General features: G+C 42.3%; 1 protein-coding gene across 3 annotated transcripts; it reads right to left on the bottom strand.

Annotated features, from left to right (window-relative positions):
* Positions 1 to 736: 736 nt before the first annotated feature.
* Positions 737 to 19,422, bottom strand: LOC124043732 (palmitoyltransferase ZDHHC18-A-like). 3 transcript variants are annotated; one of them, XM_046362635.1, is made up of 9 exons: positions 19,190 to 19,422; positions 17,311 to 17,471; positions 16,929 to 17,078; positions 16,709 to 16,846; positions 16,531 to 16,582; positions 15,925 to 16,027; positions 13,547 to 13,659; positions 11,674 to 11,776; positions 737 to 3,958 (listed from the first exon to the last, which is right to left on the bottom strand). In XM_046362635.1, exons 1-9 carry the CDS (start codon positions 19,273 to 19,275, stop codon positions 3,512 to 3,514), a joined length of 1,353 nt encoding a protein of 450 aa, XP_046218591.1. In that variant the 5' UTR covers positions 19,276 to 19,422; the 3' UTR covers positions 737 to 3,511. The 3 variants fall into 3 exon arrangements, with proteins under 3 accessions (XP_046218591.1, XP_046218593.1, XP_046218590.1); XM_046362637.1 differs by lacking the exon at positions 19,190 to 19,422 and adding an exon at positions 17,826 to 18,640 and having other exon boundaries at positions 17,311 to 17,383; XM_046362634.1 differs by lacking the exon at positions 19,190 to 19,422 and adding an exon at positions 17,826 to 18,637.
* Between the last annotated feature and the right edge of the window lie 406 nt (positions 19,423 to 19,828).

Below are 19,828 nucleotides of genomic sequence, written 5' to 3'. Positions count from 1 at the left end.
TGCCTTGTTGCAAACAGGATGCATGTTTTAGAATATGTTTAATATGTACAGGCTTCCTTCTTTTCACTCTGTCAATTAAGTTAGTATTGTGGAGTAACAACTGCTCTGTTTTCAATCACAGCCATTAAACTCTGTTTTAAAGTCAGTATTGGCCTCATGGTGAAATCCCTGAATGGTTTCCTTCCTCTCCAGCAACTGAGTTAGGAAGGACCCCTGTATCGTTGTAGCGACTGGCTGTATTGATTCACCATCCACAGTGTAATTAATAACTTCATATTCAAGGTCTTTATCAATCTAGCAATAGGTGGCCTTCTTTGCAAGGCATTGGAAAACAACCATGGTCGAATCTGTTTGAAATTCACTGCTCCACTGAGGGACCTTACAGATAATTGAAGGTGTGGGGTACAGAGATGAGGTAGTCATTCAAAAATCATGTTAATACACTATTATTGGACACGGAGTCTAAGCAACCTATGTGACTTTACTCCTGAACTTATTTAGGCTTGCCATAAAGGGGTTGAATACTTGACTCTTTCAGCTTTCATTTTTAATTCATTTGTGAACATTTCAAAAAACATAATTCCACTTTTACATGATGGGGTACTGTGTAGGCCAGTGACAAAAAATCTCAACATCAAAAGGTGGAAAATGTCAAGGGCTATGACTGCTTTCTGAAGGCACTGTATAATGGCATGGAAAAAATGTATGGGAGGATAAGAGAGATTAGTTTCAGAAATGTATTAAAAAATGTTTATACAAACAGCACAAAACTGCTCAGAGAGAGCGTCACTCAGTAGTAGAGTGACAAAACATTGTGCAACCTCTTATCCGTTCCTATATATATATACATATATACATATATACACACACACAGTTGAAGTCGGAAGTTTACATGCACTTAGGTTGGATTCACTAAAACTCGTTTTTCAACCACTCCACAAATGTCTTGTTAACAAACTATAGTTTTGGCAAGTCAGTTAGGACATCTACTTTGCGCATGACAAGTCATTTTTCCAACAATTGTTTATTTATATATATATATATATCTTTGTACCCGTTTCATAAACATACACCCACAAACTCTGCCAGGAAACTTGGTAGTCTGTGGTCAGGCCAGGGTATCAGACATGCACAAGACCCTTTTTATTATTGGATGTTCCCCACGCAAACACATGTGGTTATCATACACTTTCTCATTGTGTGCTCTTCATAAGAGGGAACCCTCCGATTATTTAATTAAAAGTGGCCATGTGCCAGTTTGGGAGCATTGTGGTCTGACCCAATTAGTCACAGAGATTCTGTGTGCTCATAGAAAGCCTGGGTATACCGTAGAAACAGCGGAGGCTGGTGGGTCCTTCTGTAGCTCAGTTGGTAGAGCATGGCGCTTGTAACGCCAGGGTAGTGGGTTCGATCCCCGGGACCACCCATACGTAGAATGTATGCACTGTAAGTCGCTTTGGATAAAAGCGTCTGCTAAATGGCATATATATGGCATATATATATATATATATATGGGAGGAGCTATAGGACAACAAGCTCATTGTAACAACTTCTATGGAATAAAAATAATGAAGTCAAACGTGGTTTCCATATGTTTGATGCGTTTCATACAATTCCATTCCAGCCATTACAATGAGCCTGTCCTCCTATCGTGCCTCTCACCAGCCTCCACTGAGTAGAATTGTCATGTCAGTGTTGCTACTGAACGAGACTCCTCTGAGGCAGGGGAAAAAAACAGAGTAGAAAGCAATGGTACGGTTTAATCCTCATAGGAATGATCTACAGACTACAAAACCAAATCAAACAGCCCATAATAGTACAAGCACAGCTTATAGTCATAATAACAGTTGTAGGAGCGCTGAACATCTTTCATACAACTGACCTAGTTATAAGGTTTCAAATGAACGAATACACAAATGGTTGACTATCACACAGCGGTCCTCCACAACTACACACACAGTATATTAAAGGAAAGGTAGGCATCAATGGACCTACCCCAATTGGTCTAGTCTATAAAAAGGTACCTAGAACGTAATAATGGTGTTATTTGGGGAAAAAATAACACCCCCTTGTGGCCAATGGCATTACCTTAAGTGTTACAGATAGTAGTCTATGATAAACGACCAGTCCAAGGGATATATGGGATCATGCCACTAGCAGCACAGGCAAATTTCACTTCAAGGCAATGCCTGCAAGCGGTATCATCTTACACTTCTAGATGTTCTGTGCCTCAAACGGTTACATATCACATTATTAATCTGTACCTTACTTCTCTACAAAAAAACAATGTGCCATTACAGTAAAAATACATGAGGAAAAACAGGGAACCAGGCGTCACATTTCAATATCCTTAGCAAGTTAATTGAACAGTTAAAATTGTGTCAAAATATATTAACTGGCCTCCAAAACACAAGAAACTCAGCAGGCAGTAGTGGATCTGTATTTGGATCAGTGCTTAAATTAGAATACATGTAAAAGGAACATTTAAAAAGGACAATCAAAAATGCAAGCTCACAATGAACTTTTTTCCTAAAGCACATGTTCATTTAGCTTGGACAGTCAAAGTCTAGTACCAGTCAGTTCAAACACAGAATACTAGAATAAATTCCCTATCACATTTACACCCTCTCTCTGCCTCAGACACTCATAAACACAGTGAGAAATAAATAGTTTAAATCCAACAATCAATCTGAAAGCTTTGAGCCTAAGTAGAAGATAAATAACAAACAGAGGCCCAACAGATTGCGATGTCAGTCATCAGCAACCTTGGGAAACAGCCCACTACGGACAATAGCTCGTCTCATCCAATCAAAATGAGTCACCGTCTCAACTGCAGCCAAGGACTAAACATACGTAACAATGTCCACAACATGGCCGATCCAAAAGCCAGTAGAGAAGGAGGGAGTGGAACTTCAAAGAGCCCTTTTACACTGGGAAACCTTGAGTGTTTTCACTACAGCTAAGACCAAGAGCATAGGAAGCCAGGTAGCCCAAAACCTACTTATCCACTAACAAAAGCCCTTTCACACACCCCTATTCTGCCATAAGTGTATGAATGATTTGCATAAGAGGTAATACAACTGAGTACATGAAAGGCAAAGAGACTGCTTACTTAGTTATACTATGCTGGAACACCAGCCAAGTGAGTACATATGGCTTGAAGCTTTGTGAAACAATGTTCTATGAATCAGTGTATAAAACTTGTGTAAAATCTGTGCTTGTCAGTGTTACCAAGTTTTAACTTGCTGCCAGTAGGATATCTTTCCTTTGAGGAATAAAACATTCTATGAAAATAATGTTTACCAGCTAATTCATCACCAACAGGACAGGGGAAAACACTGGCTTAAGTCCTGAGTTTAGAAGAAGATGTAGTAAGTTCCATGAAAAAGAGAATGGGTAAAAAAAATGCCCGTACAAAGGTTAATGGCAGTGTAGCCACTAATGAGTTCCAGGGAGCTGTGTGGAAGGGGAATGTTCACTGAAGCAGTGCTACTGGAGCCACTGAGTCCGCTCAGTGCAGTGGGATGAAGCCCATGTCAGGAGCATCTCCCAGGATGATGGTATTGTGGGTGAAGGAGGGAGAGGGACTGGCCAGGCGGAAGGCCGGGTTGTTGGAGTGCAGTGAGGGTCTCTTGCTGCTGTTCACAGGGGGACATTCCATGGACGGGGCCTGGCGCCCTGAGCACCCTGTGGGGGGATGCACATTGGCAGAACTAGAGCAGCCCGTGGGGGGAAACCCATTGGCGGACCCAGAACAGCCGGTGGAAAGAGGCCCATCAGCAGACCCTGAGCAGCTCGAGGTGGGAGGCCCAGCGGAGGAGGGGGCTGGGGACCTGGACTCTGGTCTGACTCTCAACTCCTGGTCAGGGGCAGTCTTGGGGGTGCCAGAGGGCCAGAGGCCCTGGAGCTCAGAAGAGCGGAACACCCTCTCCAGAAGGTCCTTAGTTCTCTGAGTGCACTGTGTGAAGAAAGGAGGAAGGCAGAGAAGTCAAGAAAAAGGGAAAAGTGAGAAAAGGAAACGCAAGAGAAGGAAAAAGATGAAGGGATATGAAGAAGTGAGAGACGGACAGCAATGACATGGCAGAACATGGTTAATGAAGGGAAATGCACAGGAGCTGAAAACAAGCATTAGTTTGGAGTGAGATTAACGTAAGAGCAATAACCAGGTTAGGTGTGACAGCATGGCATTATGGAGAAAGAGTGAGTTGTTGGTGACAATCCTGTTAGCACAGGACAGGGAGGAACAAAGGCAAAAGAGACAATTAGATACAAAGCTTGGGGAAGCTTCCCTTCCCTCCTGTTAGGGGAGTGATGGGATATGTAGGAAAGGACAAAGTGTCACCGGGGTTGACAAGATGGGCTCGTTTATACCAGGGAAAGTATCCATTATTTGCAACAGCAAGGAAAGCAATACTGTAGTAGTAGAGGGTAGAATGTTATGAGTTACAGTTAGGCTACTGTGACATGAAGTTTATCCTGTCCATTGTATTTATGCTTCCAGTGACACCTAGTGAATAAATACAATGAAAAGTACAGTAAATAAGAATAGGGTGTGTTCGTCAGTACACCATCATGCCATATCCTCATTACACTGGGTTATATGATACTTTTCTCCCCCAATTGCATATGGGTAAGTACCTTTCCTTATCAAACTGGATAAGAGACAAACAATAGATGAGTGTTTAGCATTAAGGCTACCGTAACCTCTGACCTTACCACATCTGCTCAGCTGCCCCAGGGCATAAGAGACTATGATTGATAATAGAAATGGCCCAAGTTTGAGAATATGATGCTACAGTTGTTCTAAGCTGTGTGTTCTACATCAAGTCATCAACATGACATCCACATGCCTAGAGATGAAGGATAAGTTATGGCTCAAATAGTGGCAGAGTGGCATGCAGTTACAGAGGTAAGGCACATCACGATGCCCCACAACATACCATGGCTCAATTCACAACACCTTTCCACTTGCTCTACTGAGTGATGAATACAATGTACTAACTGAAATTAAAACCCTAACATTGGATGGGTGATAAGCCAGTATCCCAACAGAAATTTCTCACATATTGTGATGTCATTTCACAGTTACTTATGATAGCAGCCACACATGATGAGCATGCAAACTGAACAGATAACAGCAAAAATAAACGTGTGGTGATGGATTGGAGCTTGAGCCCTACTCTTACCATCGACCCTCTACATGCGGAAGTTACCCTTCAGGCTGTGCAGGACAGAGCAAAACCCTGACAATTCTCCTCCTATAGTGGGGTGGGAGGGACACATCATAAAACTGAGTGTTAAAAGTGTTACACGCTGTGGAGCACAGAGATGGTCAGTTTAGTTCTGGTATAAAAAGGAGAATCACTCAAATTGTAAAAAGCTACCAAGGGAAAAAAGGCCTCAGGACTACAGGATAAACTGATGGTAATATGGAGTTACTGAAAGATTAAAAACAGAAAATCATTGAATAAAAACAGGTAAAGATCATTACTAAGCCAATATGAAGGAAACTTGGAGGCCAACCTTAAAAATACATATTTAAGATGGGAACACTTTAATTATGCTTCTACAATGCCTCATATTATAGGATAAAAATACATAATTCAGTGGGGTGTTTTCACCCACTCTGCCCAGAGTGGGTGAAAACACACTTTGGTTATGACATTTCACTTCATTATGTTATAAAAATCAATTTTACCAAGACAAATATGATATTTCATGTTCCGAATCGTTCACTGGGGTCTCTCTCTAACATATCACTCACATTATATCTAAAAAGTCAGATTTCGTGAGCTAATGCATCCGATAACAAGCACTGAGCTCAGCTGACAGAGCGGTGCAGCTTTCAACGAAACTTAAGGATTTTACATTTTTGGGCCGTTGTCTTACAAGTTGTTTCCGCGGGTCGCAAATAGCTAAATTAGCATGACAAGGCTTTGAAAATAAAGAGCTTGCAGTACGCAAAGTGCTCCATTGACATTTCAGTCTCTTCGAAAAAATAACAAGAACTTTGCAGTAATATGAACAGCATGTACTAAAATATGACAACCATGTCATGTCTCAAAATCGATATCTATCTTACCTCTATATTGTTTTATGTCCTCCGGATTTGAGAAGACGACGGTCCAATGGTAAGCCTGTCAAGTAGCCTTCATTTTTCCAGCCTAGCTGACGCGGTGCTATTTTCCTGATTTGAGACTAGGGCTGTTAAGGGTACCGTAATACTGCCACACCGGCGGTCATGTGTCATGACTGCAGTCAAATTCCACCTGACCGTTCAGTCACGGTAACTATAAGCTTCTCCAGCTTCTCTGATGCAGCCTACCAAACTCGCTAACGGCCAGTCGCTAACAGCCAGGTACCCAGCAATCTATTGTCCCTCTAATCAAATATACAAATGTTATGAGTTTAAGCACACTGTGTTTGTCTGTTGTGAATTAGAGGAACACAAAATTGACCAATTTATGCAGAAATCTAGGTAATTACAAAGGGTTCACAAACTTTTTCTTGCAACTGTACATAATCTATGCACTTAAATAGCAAACGGAGGACACTTTTCCTGCGTTTCATTTTCATTTCCGACAGGTAGGCTATATACCCCTGTTGTAAAGCGAAGCACTGCACTTAATATTAGGAAAGTTTAGAAGTAAATATAGTAGGCCTAGCCTATAGAAAGCTGATGGGATGCTCTTTTAAGAGTCGATCAAAACTGAGTTCTCTTGCAATTGCATAGCCTATAGAAATGTTGCACAACATGAGCTCATGGGCTCATGAATTGTTTCATTAGATTTGCCATTATACACTGCTCAAAAAAATAAAGGGAACACTTAAACAACACAATGTAACTCCAAGTCAATCACACTTCTGTGAAATCAAACTGTCCACTTAGGAAGCAACACTGATTGACAATAAATTTCACATGCTGCTTTGCAAATGGAATAGACAACAGGTGGTAATTATAGGCAATTTGCAAGACACCCCCAATGAAGGAGTGGTTCTGCAGGTGGGGACCACAGACCACTTCTCAGTTCCTATGCTTCCAGGCTGATGTTTTGGTCACTTTTGAATGCTGGCGGTGCTTTCACTCTAGTGGTTGCATGAGAAGGAGTCTACAACCCACACAAGTGGCTCAGGTAGTGCAGCTCATCCAGGATGGCACATCAATGCGAGCTGTGGCAAGAAGGTTTGCTGTGTCTGTCAGCGTAGTGTCCAGAGCATGGAGGCGCTACCAGGAGACAGGCCAGTACATCAGGAGACGTGGAAGAGGCCGTAGGAGGGCAAAAACCCAGCAGCAGGACCGCTACCTCCGCCTTTGTGCAAGGAGAAGCCGAAGGAGCACTGCCAGAGCCCTGCAAAATTGGTCCTGGTCCTGGTCCTGTGTAGCTCAGTTGGTAGAGCATGGCGCTTGTAACGCCAGGGTAGTGGGTTCGATCCCCGGGACCACCCATACGTAGAATGTATGCACACATGACTGTAAGTCGCTTTGGATAAAAGCGTCTGCTAAATGGCATATATTATTATTATTATTATTATTATTATTAAATTACCTCCAGCAGGCCACAAATGTGCATGTGTCTGCTCAAACGGTCAGAAACAGACTCCATGAGGGTGGTATGAGGGCCCGACGTCCACAGGTGGGGGTTGTGCTTAAAGCCCAACACCATGCAGGTGTTCTCTTTGCCAGAGAACACCAAGATTGGCAAATTCGCCACTGGCGGCCTGTGCTGTTCACAGATGAAAGCAGGTTCACACTGAGCACATGTGACAAACGTGACAGTCTGGAGACGCCGTGGAGAACGTTCTGCTGCCTGCAACATCCTGCAGCATGACTGGTTTGGCGGTGGGTCAGTCATGGCGTGGCGTGGCATTTCTTGGGGGGGGGGCACAGCCCTCCATGTGCTCGCCAGAGGTAGCCTGACTGCCATTAGGTACCGAGATGAGATCCTCAGACCCCTTGTGAGACCATATGTTGGTGCGGTTGGCCCTGGGTTCCTCCTAATGCAAGACAATGCTCGACCTCATGTGGCTGGAGTGTGTCAGCAGTTCCTGCAAGAGGAAGGCATTGATGATATGGACTGGCCCGCCCGTTCCCCAGACCTGAATCCAATTGAGCACATCTGGGACATCATGTCTCGCTCCATCCACCAACGCCACGCTGCACCACAGACTGTCCAGGAGTTGATCCCTCAGGAGACCATCCGCCACCTCATCAGGAGCATGCCCAGGCATTGTAGGGAGGTCATACAGGCACGTGGAGGCCACACACACTACTGAGCCTCATTTTGACTTGTTTTAAGGACATTACAAAGTTGGATCAGCCTGTAGTGTGGTTTTTCACATTAATTTTGAATGTGACTCCAAATCCAGACCTCCGTGGTTTGATAAATTTGATTTCCATTGATAATTTGTGTGATTTTGTTGTCAGCACATTCAACTATGTAAAGAAAAAAGTATTTAATAAGAATATTTCATTCAGATCTAGGATGTGTTATTTTAGTGTTCCCTTTATTTTTTTGAGCAGTGTATTTGCATTAATGTCAGAGTGAATAGAGGGACAATAAATCACTGGTTACCTGGCTGTCAGCGACTGGCCGTTAGCGAGTTTGGTAGGCTATTAAAGAGGAATGGTCCAAAATTCCTCCTGACCGTTGTGCAGGTCTGATCCACAACCACAGAAAGGTTATTGCTGCCAAAGGAAGTCAACCAAGGGTTCACATACTTTATCCACCCTACACTGTGAATGTTTACACAGTGTGTTCAATAAAGACATGAAAACGTATAATTGTTTGCGTGTTATTAGATTAAGCAGAACGTGTTTGTCTATTGTAGTGACTTAGAAGATTACATTTTATGACCAGTTTATGCAGAAATCCAGGTAATTCCAAAGGGTTCAAATACTTTTTCTTGCCACTGTATTTTTGACTCCCTGCCCTGTTCCGACAGGTGCATGATTATGGTCTATTCTAAATCCGAACTAATTTCACATGTATTATTTAGTATATTGTTGTGTTCTGAAAATATTAAATATACTTATTCATGTCACTGAGGGAGAGGGGGGGAATGTATACGTTTACAATCTGTCCTATTGTTAGCCATCAGGGCTCCTATGGGAGGAGAAGAGACAGTCTTGTACACGTCAATATGACAGCCGTGAGTTGGGGAGGAGTGAGCAATTTGGGGCCGAAGCCAGGTCAAATGAGGTGAGGAAGAACAGATATCACTAAGGTTCTGTATAGCAACAGAGATACATTGGCTGTTCAGATGTGTAGGAGGAAACTCAGTATAGTGTTCAATATCAGTGCTTGTGTGAATATATATTTTGTCTTGTGCAGCTGTATGACCCAATGGGTGAATAAACTTAGTTTAAGCTTTACTAATTGTCTGAGTTTTACTAGGTTCATTTAGAACCTAACAATATGTAAAGACAATATTAAATTAAGAATAGTCTGATGAGTGACAATATTATCACTTGTGAATGATGCCCAGCATGTGCAGTAAAGGCAAGAAACAGCAACTTTTTCAAATCAGTCACACACATCATGTAGCCTAGCTCATAGGCCTGCCTACATGTTTTGATATGGTTTTTAACTAAAGTGGCCAAATAACTCCAAATGTAAACTATAGGCCTTAGGACCCCTGGAACACAGTTAGAGAGCACATAGCCTACAGAGCCTAGTGAAACGTGTTCTTATAAGAGTTATGACTGGCCACTATTTGAAAGAGGATCCCAGCTTCTTGTGCGACTATCTTTACTGCTCAATTCTTTAATATTAAAAAAAAAAAAGTTTTTTAAACACACAACCTAGCGTACATAGGCAGCACGTGTGTTAAGTTTGAGGAAGCTAATTTTCACCTTTTAAAAAATGCACCTTTATAATGAAGTATTCCATGCATCATCGTATTTGCAGACTTATGTAAGATACATTACAAATAATAGGTTGATGAGTAGATTGCATAGCCATAACATTAAAGTAGCACTGACCCAACAAGGATAAATGGTAAATATGCACAGTGCACACTCACCAGGGATCGCAACTAAAGTTGCATAAATAAATCAAGCATATAGGAGGACCTGTTTCTTTGTTAACTGCGCAACACAGAATAGCCACATAAGCGCACTCCCTCGAAATATCCTTTCAATTTTATTCAGTTATGCTCAATGGTATTCTTCATACTGTAAAATAATGCCACAGAATTCTAAGGAAATCGTGTCTGCTAAATGAACTAGTGTAGCCTGCAGCCATATAGCATAGCCTAAGATGGTTTGAAGAAAATGTAGCCTAAGATTAATAATGGATTTATTGCACTGGTGTAAGCTATGAATTTATTAGACTTTTTCAAATGTAGATGTTCCATGGGTCTGCATCAGTTGCTTGTAGGCTATGCGTGGAAGCCAGGAGATGCTAAAAGTGTTGATATTAATTAAATGGTCAATTACAGTAAAACAGGCAGTTATTTTGCATGACAATCACCAGCTGACAAAATTTCATGACTACCACAGCACTATTTCAGACAACTTTTTTTCCCTCTGGACTCAACTGATTTGGTCCAGCTAATTTTGACTACCCTACAGGGTGAAAACTCCAATACATTTTGAACGAATTATGATAGAGACATTTGTAATTTTACCAATTGGTCAAAAAGATGAGTTTTTGATTGGACACCCCAAATATTGTTTTGGGAGTCCAAACAATATCGCTGCTCCTAAGAGTCGCAGCGGTCTAAGGCACTGCATCTCAGTGCTAGAGGCATCACTACAGACCCTGGTTCAATTCCAGGCTGTATCACAACCGGTCGTGACTGGGAGTCCCATAGGGAGGCGCACAATTGGCCCAGCGTCATCCGGGTTAGGTTTCGGCCGGGGTTGGCCACCATTGTAAGTAAGAATTTGTTCTTAACTGACTTGCTTAGTAAAATAAAGGTTCAATAAAATAAATAATCAAGACAAATTAGATTAACATGATGCAACAATATAAAGTGCCTTGAATTTTCAAAGACCTGACAAAAGTGACTGGTGATAAAGTGCTTAATAAAAAACGTAAAACTTATATGTAAACCCAGAGTTCACCCATGTAAACCTAAACTTTCAACCGTTTGCTGAAAGCACCTCTGTTGCAAGAAATTAGCTTCTACAAACCTCAGCCATTTCATTCCCATTGTGGATATCTACATTTATAGCCTGGTCCACACAAGTGCAATAAACACGAGTGTGGAAACCTTTCAACTATACAAACTTGCAAAAAAAAACAACAAAAAAAACAGGGGTACAGCTAAGAGGTAGTTCCAATTCAGGCAAATAACAAATTGTTTAAAAATCAGGGAAAAAAATAATTTAAACACTAAAAGCAAGACATAATGTTCATGGATGCAGTGTCCTATCCCTAATGTGCATTATAAGAATATTATGTGCACCATCCTCCCTCTTATGACACAATATGTAACATACATAACATGTAACTACATTTGGGGAAGGGGGGGGTCTGAAGGGGATATAGTGGGCTCATGCAGGACAGGCACAGGGGCAGAATCTCAAATGCATACTCCTCGCGTCCACTCTCCTGAAGAAGGTGAGAGGACACGAGGAGTATACAATTGAGATTCTCCAAGGATCAAGGTGAAGACTTTTGTGCTACAGCACGGTCAGGACATGTAGCCACTAGATGGTGGCCCTACCATGTTTGTGTCATTCTTGGCCAGGAAAGGGGGCCGCCCCATGTCCACTGCAACTGCAGGTGGAATGTCTTCAGGGGGTAAAAAGCCTCTTCTGTCAATTAGACTGAAAGACATGAGAGGAAAAGAGAATGTTAGAAAGATACAGACAATTTAATTGATTGCAAGTTGTATCCTTGAGGTATTTATTCATTTTAATTTAACAAGGCAAGTCAGTTAACTTCTTTGGGGTAGGGGCAGTATTTTCACGTCCGGATGAAAAGCGTGCCCAGAGTAAACTGCCTGCTACTCAGGCCCAGATGCTAGGATATGCATATTATTAGTCGATTTGGATAGAAAACACTCTGAAGTTTCTAAAATGGTTTGAATGATGTTTGAGTATAACAGAACTCATATGGCAGGCAAAAATCTGAGAAAAAATCCAAACAGGAAGTGGGAATTCTGAGGTTTGTTGGTTTTCAAGTCTTAGCCTATCCAATATACAGTGTCTGTGGGCTCATATTGCACTTCCTGAGACTTCCACTAGATGTCAACAGTCTTCAGAACCTTGTTTCAGGCTTCTACTGTGAAGTGGGAGAGAATGAGAGCTGATTGAGTCATGGTCTGCCAGAAGGCCATGTGCTCATTCAGGCTCACGCCCGTGAGAGTTAGCGCCATTCCCTTTCATTTCTAAAGACAAAGGAATTCTCCGGTTGAAACATTATTGAAGATTTATGATAAAAACATCATAAAGATTGATTATATACACCGTTTGACATGTTTCTACGAACTGTAATATACATTTTTGACCTAGTGCCTGCATATTTGGAATACTGTACTATATGCGAACAAAAAGGAGGTATTTGGACATAAATGGACTTTATAGAACAAAACTAACATTTATTGTGGAACTGGGATTCCTGGGAGTGCATTCTGATGAAGATCAAAGGTAAGTGAATATTTATAATGCTATTTCTGACTTTTGTTGACTCCATAACATAGCGGGTATCTGTATTGCTTGTTTTGGTCTCTGAGCGCTGTACTCAGATTATTCCATGGTGTGCTTTTTCCGTAAAGCTTTTTTGAAATCTGACACAGCGGTTGCATTAAGGAGAAGTTTATCTTTAATTCCATGCATAAGTTGTATTTTCATCAACATTTATGAGTATTTCTGTAAATTGACGTGGCTCTCTGCACTTTCACCGGATGTTTTGGAGGCAAAATATAATGCGCCAATGTAAACAGAGATTTTTGGATATAAATATGAACTTTATCAAACAAAACATACATGTATTGTGTAACATGAAGTCCTATGAGTACCATCTGATGAAGATCAAAGGTTAGTCTCTTATCTCTATTTCTGCTTTTTGTGACTCCTCTATTTAGCTGGAAAAATGGCTGTTTTTTTGTGACTAGGTACTGACCTAACAATCGCATGGTATGATTTTGTCGTAAAGCCTTTTTGAAATCGGACACTGTGGTGGGATTAACAACAAGTTTATCTTTAAAATGGTGTATAATACATGTATGTTTGAGGAATTTAATTATGAGATTTCTGTTTGAATTTGGCACCCTGCACTTTCACTGGATTTTGGTCAGGTGGGACGTGTCCCAAGTACCCTAGAGAGGTTAAGAACAAATAATTTTTTTACAATGACAGCCTACACTGGCCAAACCTGTACGACGCTGGGTCGATTGGGAGTCACATAGGGCGGTGACGGATGTGATACAGCCTGGATTCGAACCAGGGACTGTAGTGACACCTTTTGCACTGAGATGCAGTGCCTTAGACCGCTGCGCCACTCGGGAGCCAAGTTTAACAAAGGGTGAACTGAGATACATTTCAAATGACAGTAGCAACTTTGACTGACGTGGGGGTTTAGCCATACATACTGACCTGGGGGGCATGGGACCACACAGCGTTGCACAGCAGTTGGTAAAGATGTTGTCGTAAGTGTAGGGATTCCCAGAGTCCTCTGCACCTCTTTTACTCAACCAGGAGCCTTTTATCTGCACATGAAAGACAAAGTTAAGAAGCAGTCTGGAGACCAAGCAGGATCAAACATTCAAGTACTGTATATTTAGGTGATTAGAATGTGTAGGGCGGCCTTGTGGTCTAGCAGGAAAACCGCTTCCTCCGGCACAATGTCTACCGTGTCTGAATAGGTTGAAATCTGCCACCTGCCCTTTCACCCAACCACTCTTATCTTCGACCTCTGTCTCTCTCACCATCTGTTCAATAACATTTTAGAAACAATCCTCAAAAGAAAGTGTGTAGTGTACTAAACAAAATATAAAGCAAAAAGATATAAACGTCCCTTTTTCAGGACCCTGTCTTTCAAAGATAATTTGTAAAAATCCAAATAACTTCACAGATCTTCACTGTAAAGGGTTTAAACACTGTTTCCCATGCTTGTTCAACGAACCATAAACAATTAATGAACATGCAAATGTGGAACGGTCGTTAGGACACTAACAGCTTACAGACGGTGGGCAATTAAGGTCACAGTTATGAAAACTTAGGACACTATAGAGGCCTTTCTACTGAAAAACACCAAAAGATGCCCAGGGTCCCTGCTCATCTGCGTGAACGTGCCTTAGGCATGCTGAAAGGAGGCATGAGGACTGCAGATGTGGCCAGGGCAATAAATTGCAATGTCCATACTGTGAGACGCCCAAGACAGCTCTACATGGAGACAGGACGGACAGCTGATCATCCTTGCAGTGGCAGACCACGTGTAACAACATCGAACATTACACCTGCGGGACAGGTACAGGATGGCAACAACTACCGAGTTACACTAGGAACACACAATCCCTCCATCAGTGCTCAGACTGTCCGCAATAGGCTGAGAGAGGCTGGACTGAGGGCTTGTAGGCCTGTTGTAAGGCAGGTCCTCACCAGATATCACAGGCAACAACATCGCCTAAGGGCACAAATCCACCTTCGCTGGACCAGATAGGACTGGCAAAAAGTGCTCTTCACTGATGAGTCGTGGTTTTGTCTCACCAGGGGTGATGGTTGGATTCGCATTTATCATTGAAGGAATGAGCGTTACACCGAGGCCTGTACTCTGGAGCGGGATCGATTTGGAGATGGAGGGTCCGTGGTGGTGTGTCACAGCATCATCGGACTGAGCTTGTTGTCATTGCAGGCAATCTCAACACTGTGTGTTACAGGGAAAACATCCTCCTCCCTCATGTGGTACCCTTCATTCAGGCTCATCCTGCCATGACCCTACAGCATGACAATGCCACCAGCCATACTGCTCGTTCTGTGTGTGATTTCCTGCAAGACAGGAATGTCAGTGTTCTGCCATTGCCTAGCGAAGAGCCCGGATCTCAATCCCATTGAGCACGCCTGGGACATGTTGGATTGGAGGGTGAGGGCTAGGGCCATTCCCACCAGAAATGTCCAGGAACTTGCAGGTGCCTTGGTGGTGGAAGAGTGGGGTAACATCTCACAGCAAGAACTGTAAAATCTTGTGCAGTCCATGAGGAGATGCACTGCAGTACTTAATGGCCACACCAGACACTGACTGTTAATTTTGATTTTGACCCCTTTGTTCAGGGACACATTCTATTTCTGTTAGTCACATGTCTATGGAACTTGTTCAGTTTGTGTCTCAGTTGTGGAATCTTGTTATGTTCATACAAATATTTACACATAAGTTTGCTGAAAATAAACCCAGTTGACAGTGAGAGGATGTTTCTTTTTTTGCTGAGTTTATTATAGGTAGTTATTCTTCAGTTACTTGTGAAGCCTCTTATTTCTCCAATGCAGTAATGAGTTATGTCCTGAGTAGCAACCTAGCGGTGCCAAAAGCCCTTGTCTTCCCTAGAAAACCTATGTAAATTACCATCGCCAAAACAGGCCAAACACTTTTTTAGACAGAGGTTTTGGACTTTAAAATGTGCGTGATCAACTAGCATGATCAAGTTCGATCCCCATTTAATTATTTTAGGGTTCGCTACAAATCGAGATATTGTATTAAATAGGGATCCATTCTGACTACTACATTTGTAGTCAAACAGGACCACGTGCTGACAGACCATTCACAGGCCGGCAGGCTATGTGTTTGACTATCAGGCAGGATGAAAACAACTACGTTGACCATGATCCTTAGCGATTTTTGGTGCCATTCAACAATATGGGGCACTTCAAATTCAAATAGTTCTGGCCTCATACACCATCTGGAGTTTTCTATAGGAATACATGGTTGATGTCAGCGCTATCACTATCTACTATTTTCAAGATCTATGGTTGGTACTCACATCTTCATTTGTTGTGAGGTTGAAGGCCACCAAGTATGTATGGAAACCTGAAAGCCCCATAATAGACCAAATGGAGAAGAAGCAAATAACTAGTTCAACCACAGTGAGAGGGCTTGTCAAGGCTTCAACATACACTAGCAAAGGTTATCAACAATGACTATCAATAACAAGAGCTACATGATCATCAGAAGGCCTTATTGTGTGAATCTTAGGGAATCAAAATCACTACCTACTGGTTTCCCTGAACTGCAATTATACCATATTACTAACTGTTCTGGGTTTATAAGAAATCACAAAACCCACTATTGTAAACCACATAATGTGTCAAGCCAGCCAGTGTGACAACATTAGGTTGCACACCTGCTTCTGAAGTTTTGCCATCTGTCTAAAAGCCACAGGCTTACACCATTGCCAGTGTGTGAAGAATGGACTACAGGGAACTGATCCCATTAGGAATTAGTGGGCTTAGGCCAAAGTCTTAGAACCAGGAACAAAATCCTTGTCAACTTCTATCTCTGGGCTAAGAGCAAGAGCAGCAGTGTGGGCATCCAAGTCACTATAGGGATTCTAATGAGATCGAGAGAATGTTTGGTGTGAAAAGGATATCTGGCAGGATTCTCCTGTAAGGCCAGAACTAAGCCATTCCCTCCTTGGGATCCTGAAAAACAGGAAGGTAAAAAGTCAGCAACCCAATACGAACACTCCACAGTCAAAATTGTCACAGAACAGCAGGGAAGGAAACAACATAGTGCATTCGTGTTTGTTTGCGAGTGAGCATACATACGTAGCGTGAGGTGTGTGACAACACAACCGAAGATGAAGGAGGTGTGGAAGGAGAGAGATACTATGAAGCTGTAGAAGAAGCGGTAGTTGCGCTTGCCCACACAGTTCCCCACCCACGGGCAATGGTGATCGAACCGCTCTGAGGGCAGAACATTAAAAAAAATTGAGATATGGTATATTTGGACACTTTGAACAACAGTCACTAACCATACAGTCCTTACCCACACAGTTGTCACACATGCTGCAGTGTGAGGTCCGAGGAGGGCGGAACATCTTGCAGGTGAAGCAATACTTAAGCTTCACCACCTGCTGGTTAATGAGGATTTCTTTGGTGCGCGGAGGGGGGTGGTACGTGGAGGAACCTGAGGTGTCTTGAATCAGGGGAGGGTTAGAGGGAGGGATCGATTCTCTGACATCAATACAATTATATTGTTGACATCAACAAGATCACATATGAAACAAAATGTTAACAGAATACAAATGCTGTTGAAGGATATGAATCTGTACTATGAACACCACTGAAACAGTTGACCCCATATATACACCCCAGCTGGTCTAGCTCTTCAGCCATCACCCCAGTCTGTTACACTATATCCATCTTACCTATCTGCTTCTCAATGTCTGCAGCCTCATCTGGCAAGGTCCTAGGCAGGATTCCAGGGTCTGTAAAGCTGGTCTGCAGTAGAGAGGTGACCACAAACACAAACAACACTCCACCAATCACAGGTATGCAGACGGTCAGGTGAGTCACCAGGAATGGGCAACTGCAAGAACAAGAGTGGATATGAGAGCTTGTCGGTGCCTGGCCTTGAGTGGTTGAGACACCCATTCTAATAGGCCTACTGTACAACCCTAAAATCTACATGAGCCAGAGACAAGCTCAATTCAAATAGACAAAATAAACTAAAGTAAAAACAAGAGATTTTTAGGTAAGCCTGTATGGCCCTGAGCTTCACTGTTAGTTAACTAGTCAGCAACTTTGAATAACTGAGGAAGCCTACTCAACGAAGTAATGTTAACAGCCTAGTTAGCTATGCAACTAACGTTAGATGGCCGTCTAGACTGGTAACATTAAATTAAACAAAAGCGAAGCAAAATTATGATGCATAGCCACTTACTCGAATGCAAAGAAGAGGCCACTTGTGATAATGATAAGACCGAGTGTCAGAGGCAGGATACCATTTTGTCTGGCCAGAATAATCCGTCCATCGCAATAAAAGCGATTTTTCCCTGGAAATACTTCCCATTTTCTCCGAGGCCTCTGCACATTTTCGGTACAGGGTTGCGTTGACGAGGGTGTTGAAAGTCCCCGTGGGTCAATTTGCTGGTACTCACAGTTTTTCATAATGTAAAAGGGTCCGGTGATCAAATTAAGTTAGTTAGCTAGCTACAGTAGCTGTTTACGTTAGCTTACTAACCACCGGGCTGGCTAACGTTAGATAAATACCTAACGTTAAATCGAATGTTTCTGCTAGCTACAAGATCATTAAGCGACCATGCAAGCAATTTATTTAGCCAATTATCAAGCTAATTGCAGCCAAAACAGCGACCGCGTTCCCATTCATACTAACGTTAGTTAGCTAGCCATCGACACGCCACCAAAACAGCTTCTGACGGTGTCTCTCACACATACATATAATCAATCGTTCGTTGTATGCGACTGCCAGACTCCACTATTTAGCCCTTTGCTTAACGACAAGCTTATACTATGTTCTAGCTCGTTAAATGCTCAACTAGCGGTGTGGCCATCTTTGCCTTCCTCCAAAAATGCTCAGTGTGCAACTGCAGCCTGCATTTCGAGGCGTTCCTGCATCTGCCTGCCGAACACATACCATCACGGTCGTTAATAACATAACTGCGGGGAACCAGTACCCGTCATACCAACGTGTTCTCATCCCTCGGCGTCCTAACCTGACGAATGGACATAGTTCCTTTAATTAAAACTTCTTAGGGATAGACCTTTTTTTTTTTTTTTTTACATTTTTCGCCTAAAATGACATACCAAATCTAACTGCCTGTAGCTCCGGCCCTGAAGCAAGGATATGCATATTATTATTATTATAAATGGTACCAAGTACCATTTGAAAGGAAACACTTTAACGTTTGTGGACATGTGAATTGAATGTAGGAGAATAACACAATAGAGCTGGTAGAAGAAAATACAAAGAGAACCACCGTCTTTGAAATGCAAGACAAAGGTCCCAGTTCTAGCCATCACTCTGGTAATTCCGATTGTGTCCAAAAGATGAAAGCAGTGTATGTGCAACGTTTCAGACGGACAACTTGAAGTATGAGCATTCTCCATGACATTTAGTGTGAAGTCACCAAGCTACATATGGGCAAATCTAGGAGACAGTTGCATTCATATGAACTTTTCTGCAAGAATATCGTCACATCTGTATACTTCGACTTTGATTGAGCTTTTCCAGTATAAGTAGCCATATTATAAGTTTGACATTTGCAAAACAACCAGTTTTCATACCTCTGAATATTCTTCAAATTTTTGTCCAAAAGGGAAAAGGCATGCTGTCGCAAACGGTTAGCACCTACATTTTGCGACAGACACATGGTTTCCGGATACTCCCATAAAGCTCAGCTCATTGGCTATCTAGCTAGATTTGTTTGACCCCGATTGGTGCTTGTTTGACAAAGTTAGAGTCGTTCAGGTGAAGACCGCCAGCGTCATCGGAGTGCCATGAAGGCGTCGCTCTCTGACAAAATATGGTGTCCTATACACTGCTCAAAAAAATAAAGGGAACCCTTAAACAACACAATGTAACTCCAAGTCAATCACACTTCTGTGAAATCAAACTGTCCACTTAGGAAGCAACACTGATTGACAATACATTTCACATGCTGTTGTGCAAATGGAATAGACAACAGGTGGAAATTATAGGCAATTAGCAAGACGCCCCCAATAAAGGAGTGGTTCTGCAGGTGGTGACCACAGACCACTTCTCAGTTCCTATGCTTCCTGGCTGATGTTTTGGTCACTTTTGAATGCTGGCGTTGCTTTCACTCTAGTGGTAGCATGAGACGGAGTCTACAACCCACACAAGTGGCTCAGGTAGTGCAGCTCATCCAGGATGGCACATCAATGCGAGCTGTGGCAAGAAGGTTT

This window comes from Oncorhynchus gorbuscha, linkage group LG09 (assembly GCF_021184085.1).
Source record: "Oncorhynchus gorbuscha isolate QuinsamMale2020 ecotype Even-year linkage group LG09, OgorEven_v1.0, whole genome shotgun sequence".
Lineage (NCBI taxonomy): Eukaryota > Metazoa > Chordata > Actinopteri > Salmoniformes > Salmonidae > Oncorhynchus > Oncorhynchus gorbuscha.
The sequence above is the reverse complement of the archived record's forward strand: the minus strand, read 5'-3'. Positions and strand labels throughout refer to the sequence as shown.

What these genes read in the sequence shown, in the direction of transcription:
- LOC124043732 (XM_046362634.1), bottom strand. Translation starts at nt 18,052, where the DNA reads ATGAAAAACTGTGAGTACCAGCAAATTGACCCACGGGGACTTTCAACA. An exon ending in GGCCTCTTCTTTGCATTCGA is followed by an intron (nt 17,472 to 17,825) that starts GTAAGTGGCTAT and finishes TTGTTCTTGCAG; the next exon opens with TTGCCCATTCCTGGTGACTC. An exon ending in TTACAGGAGAATCCTGCCAG is followed by an intron (nt 16,028 to 16,530) that starts ATATCCTTTTCA and finishes AAGCCCTCTCAC; the next exon opens with TGTGGTTGAACTAGTTATTT.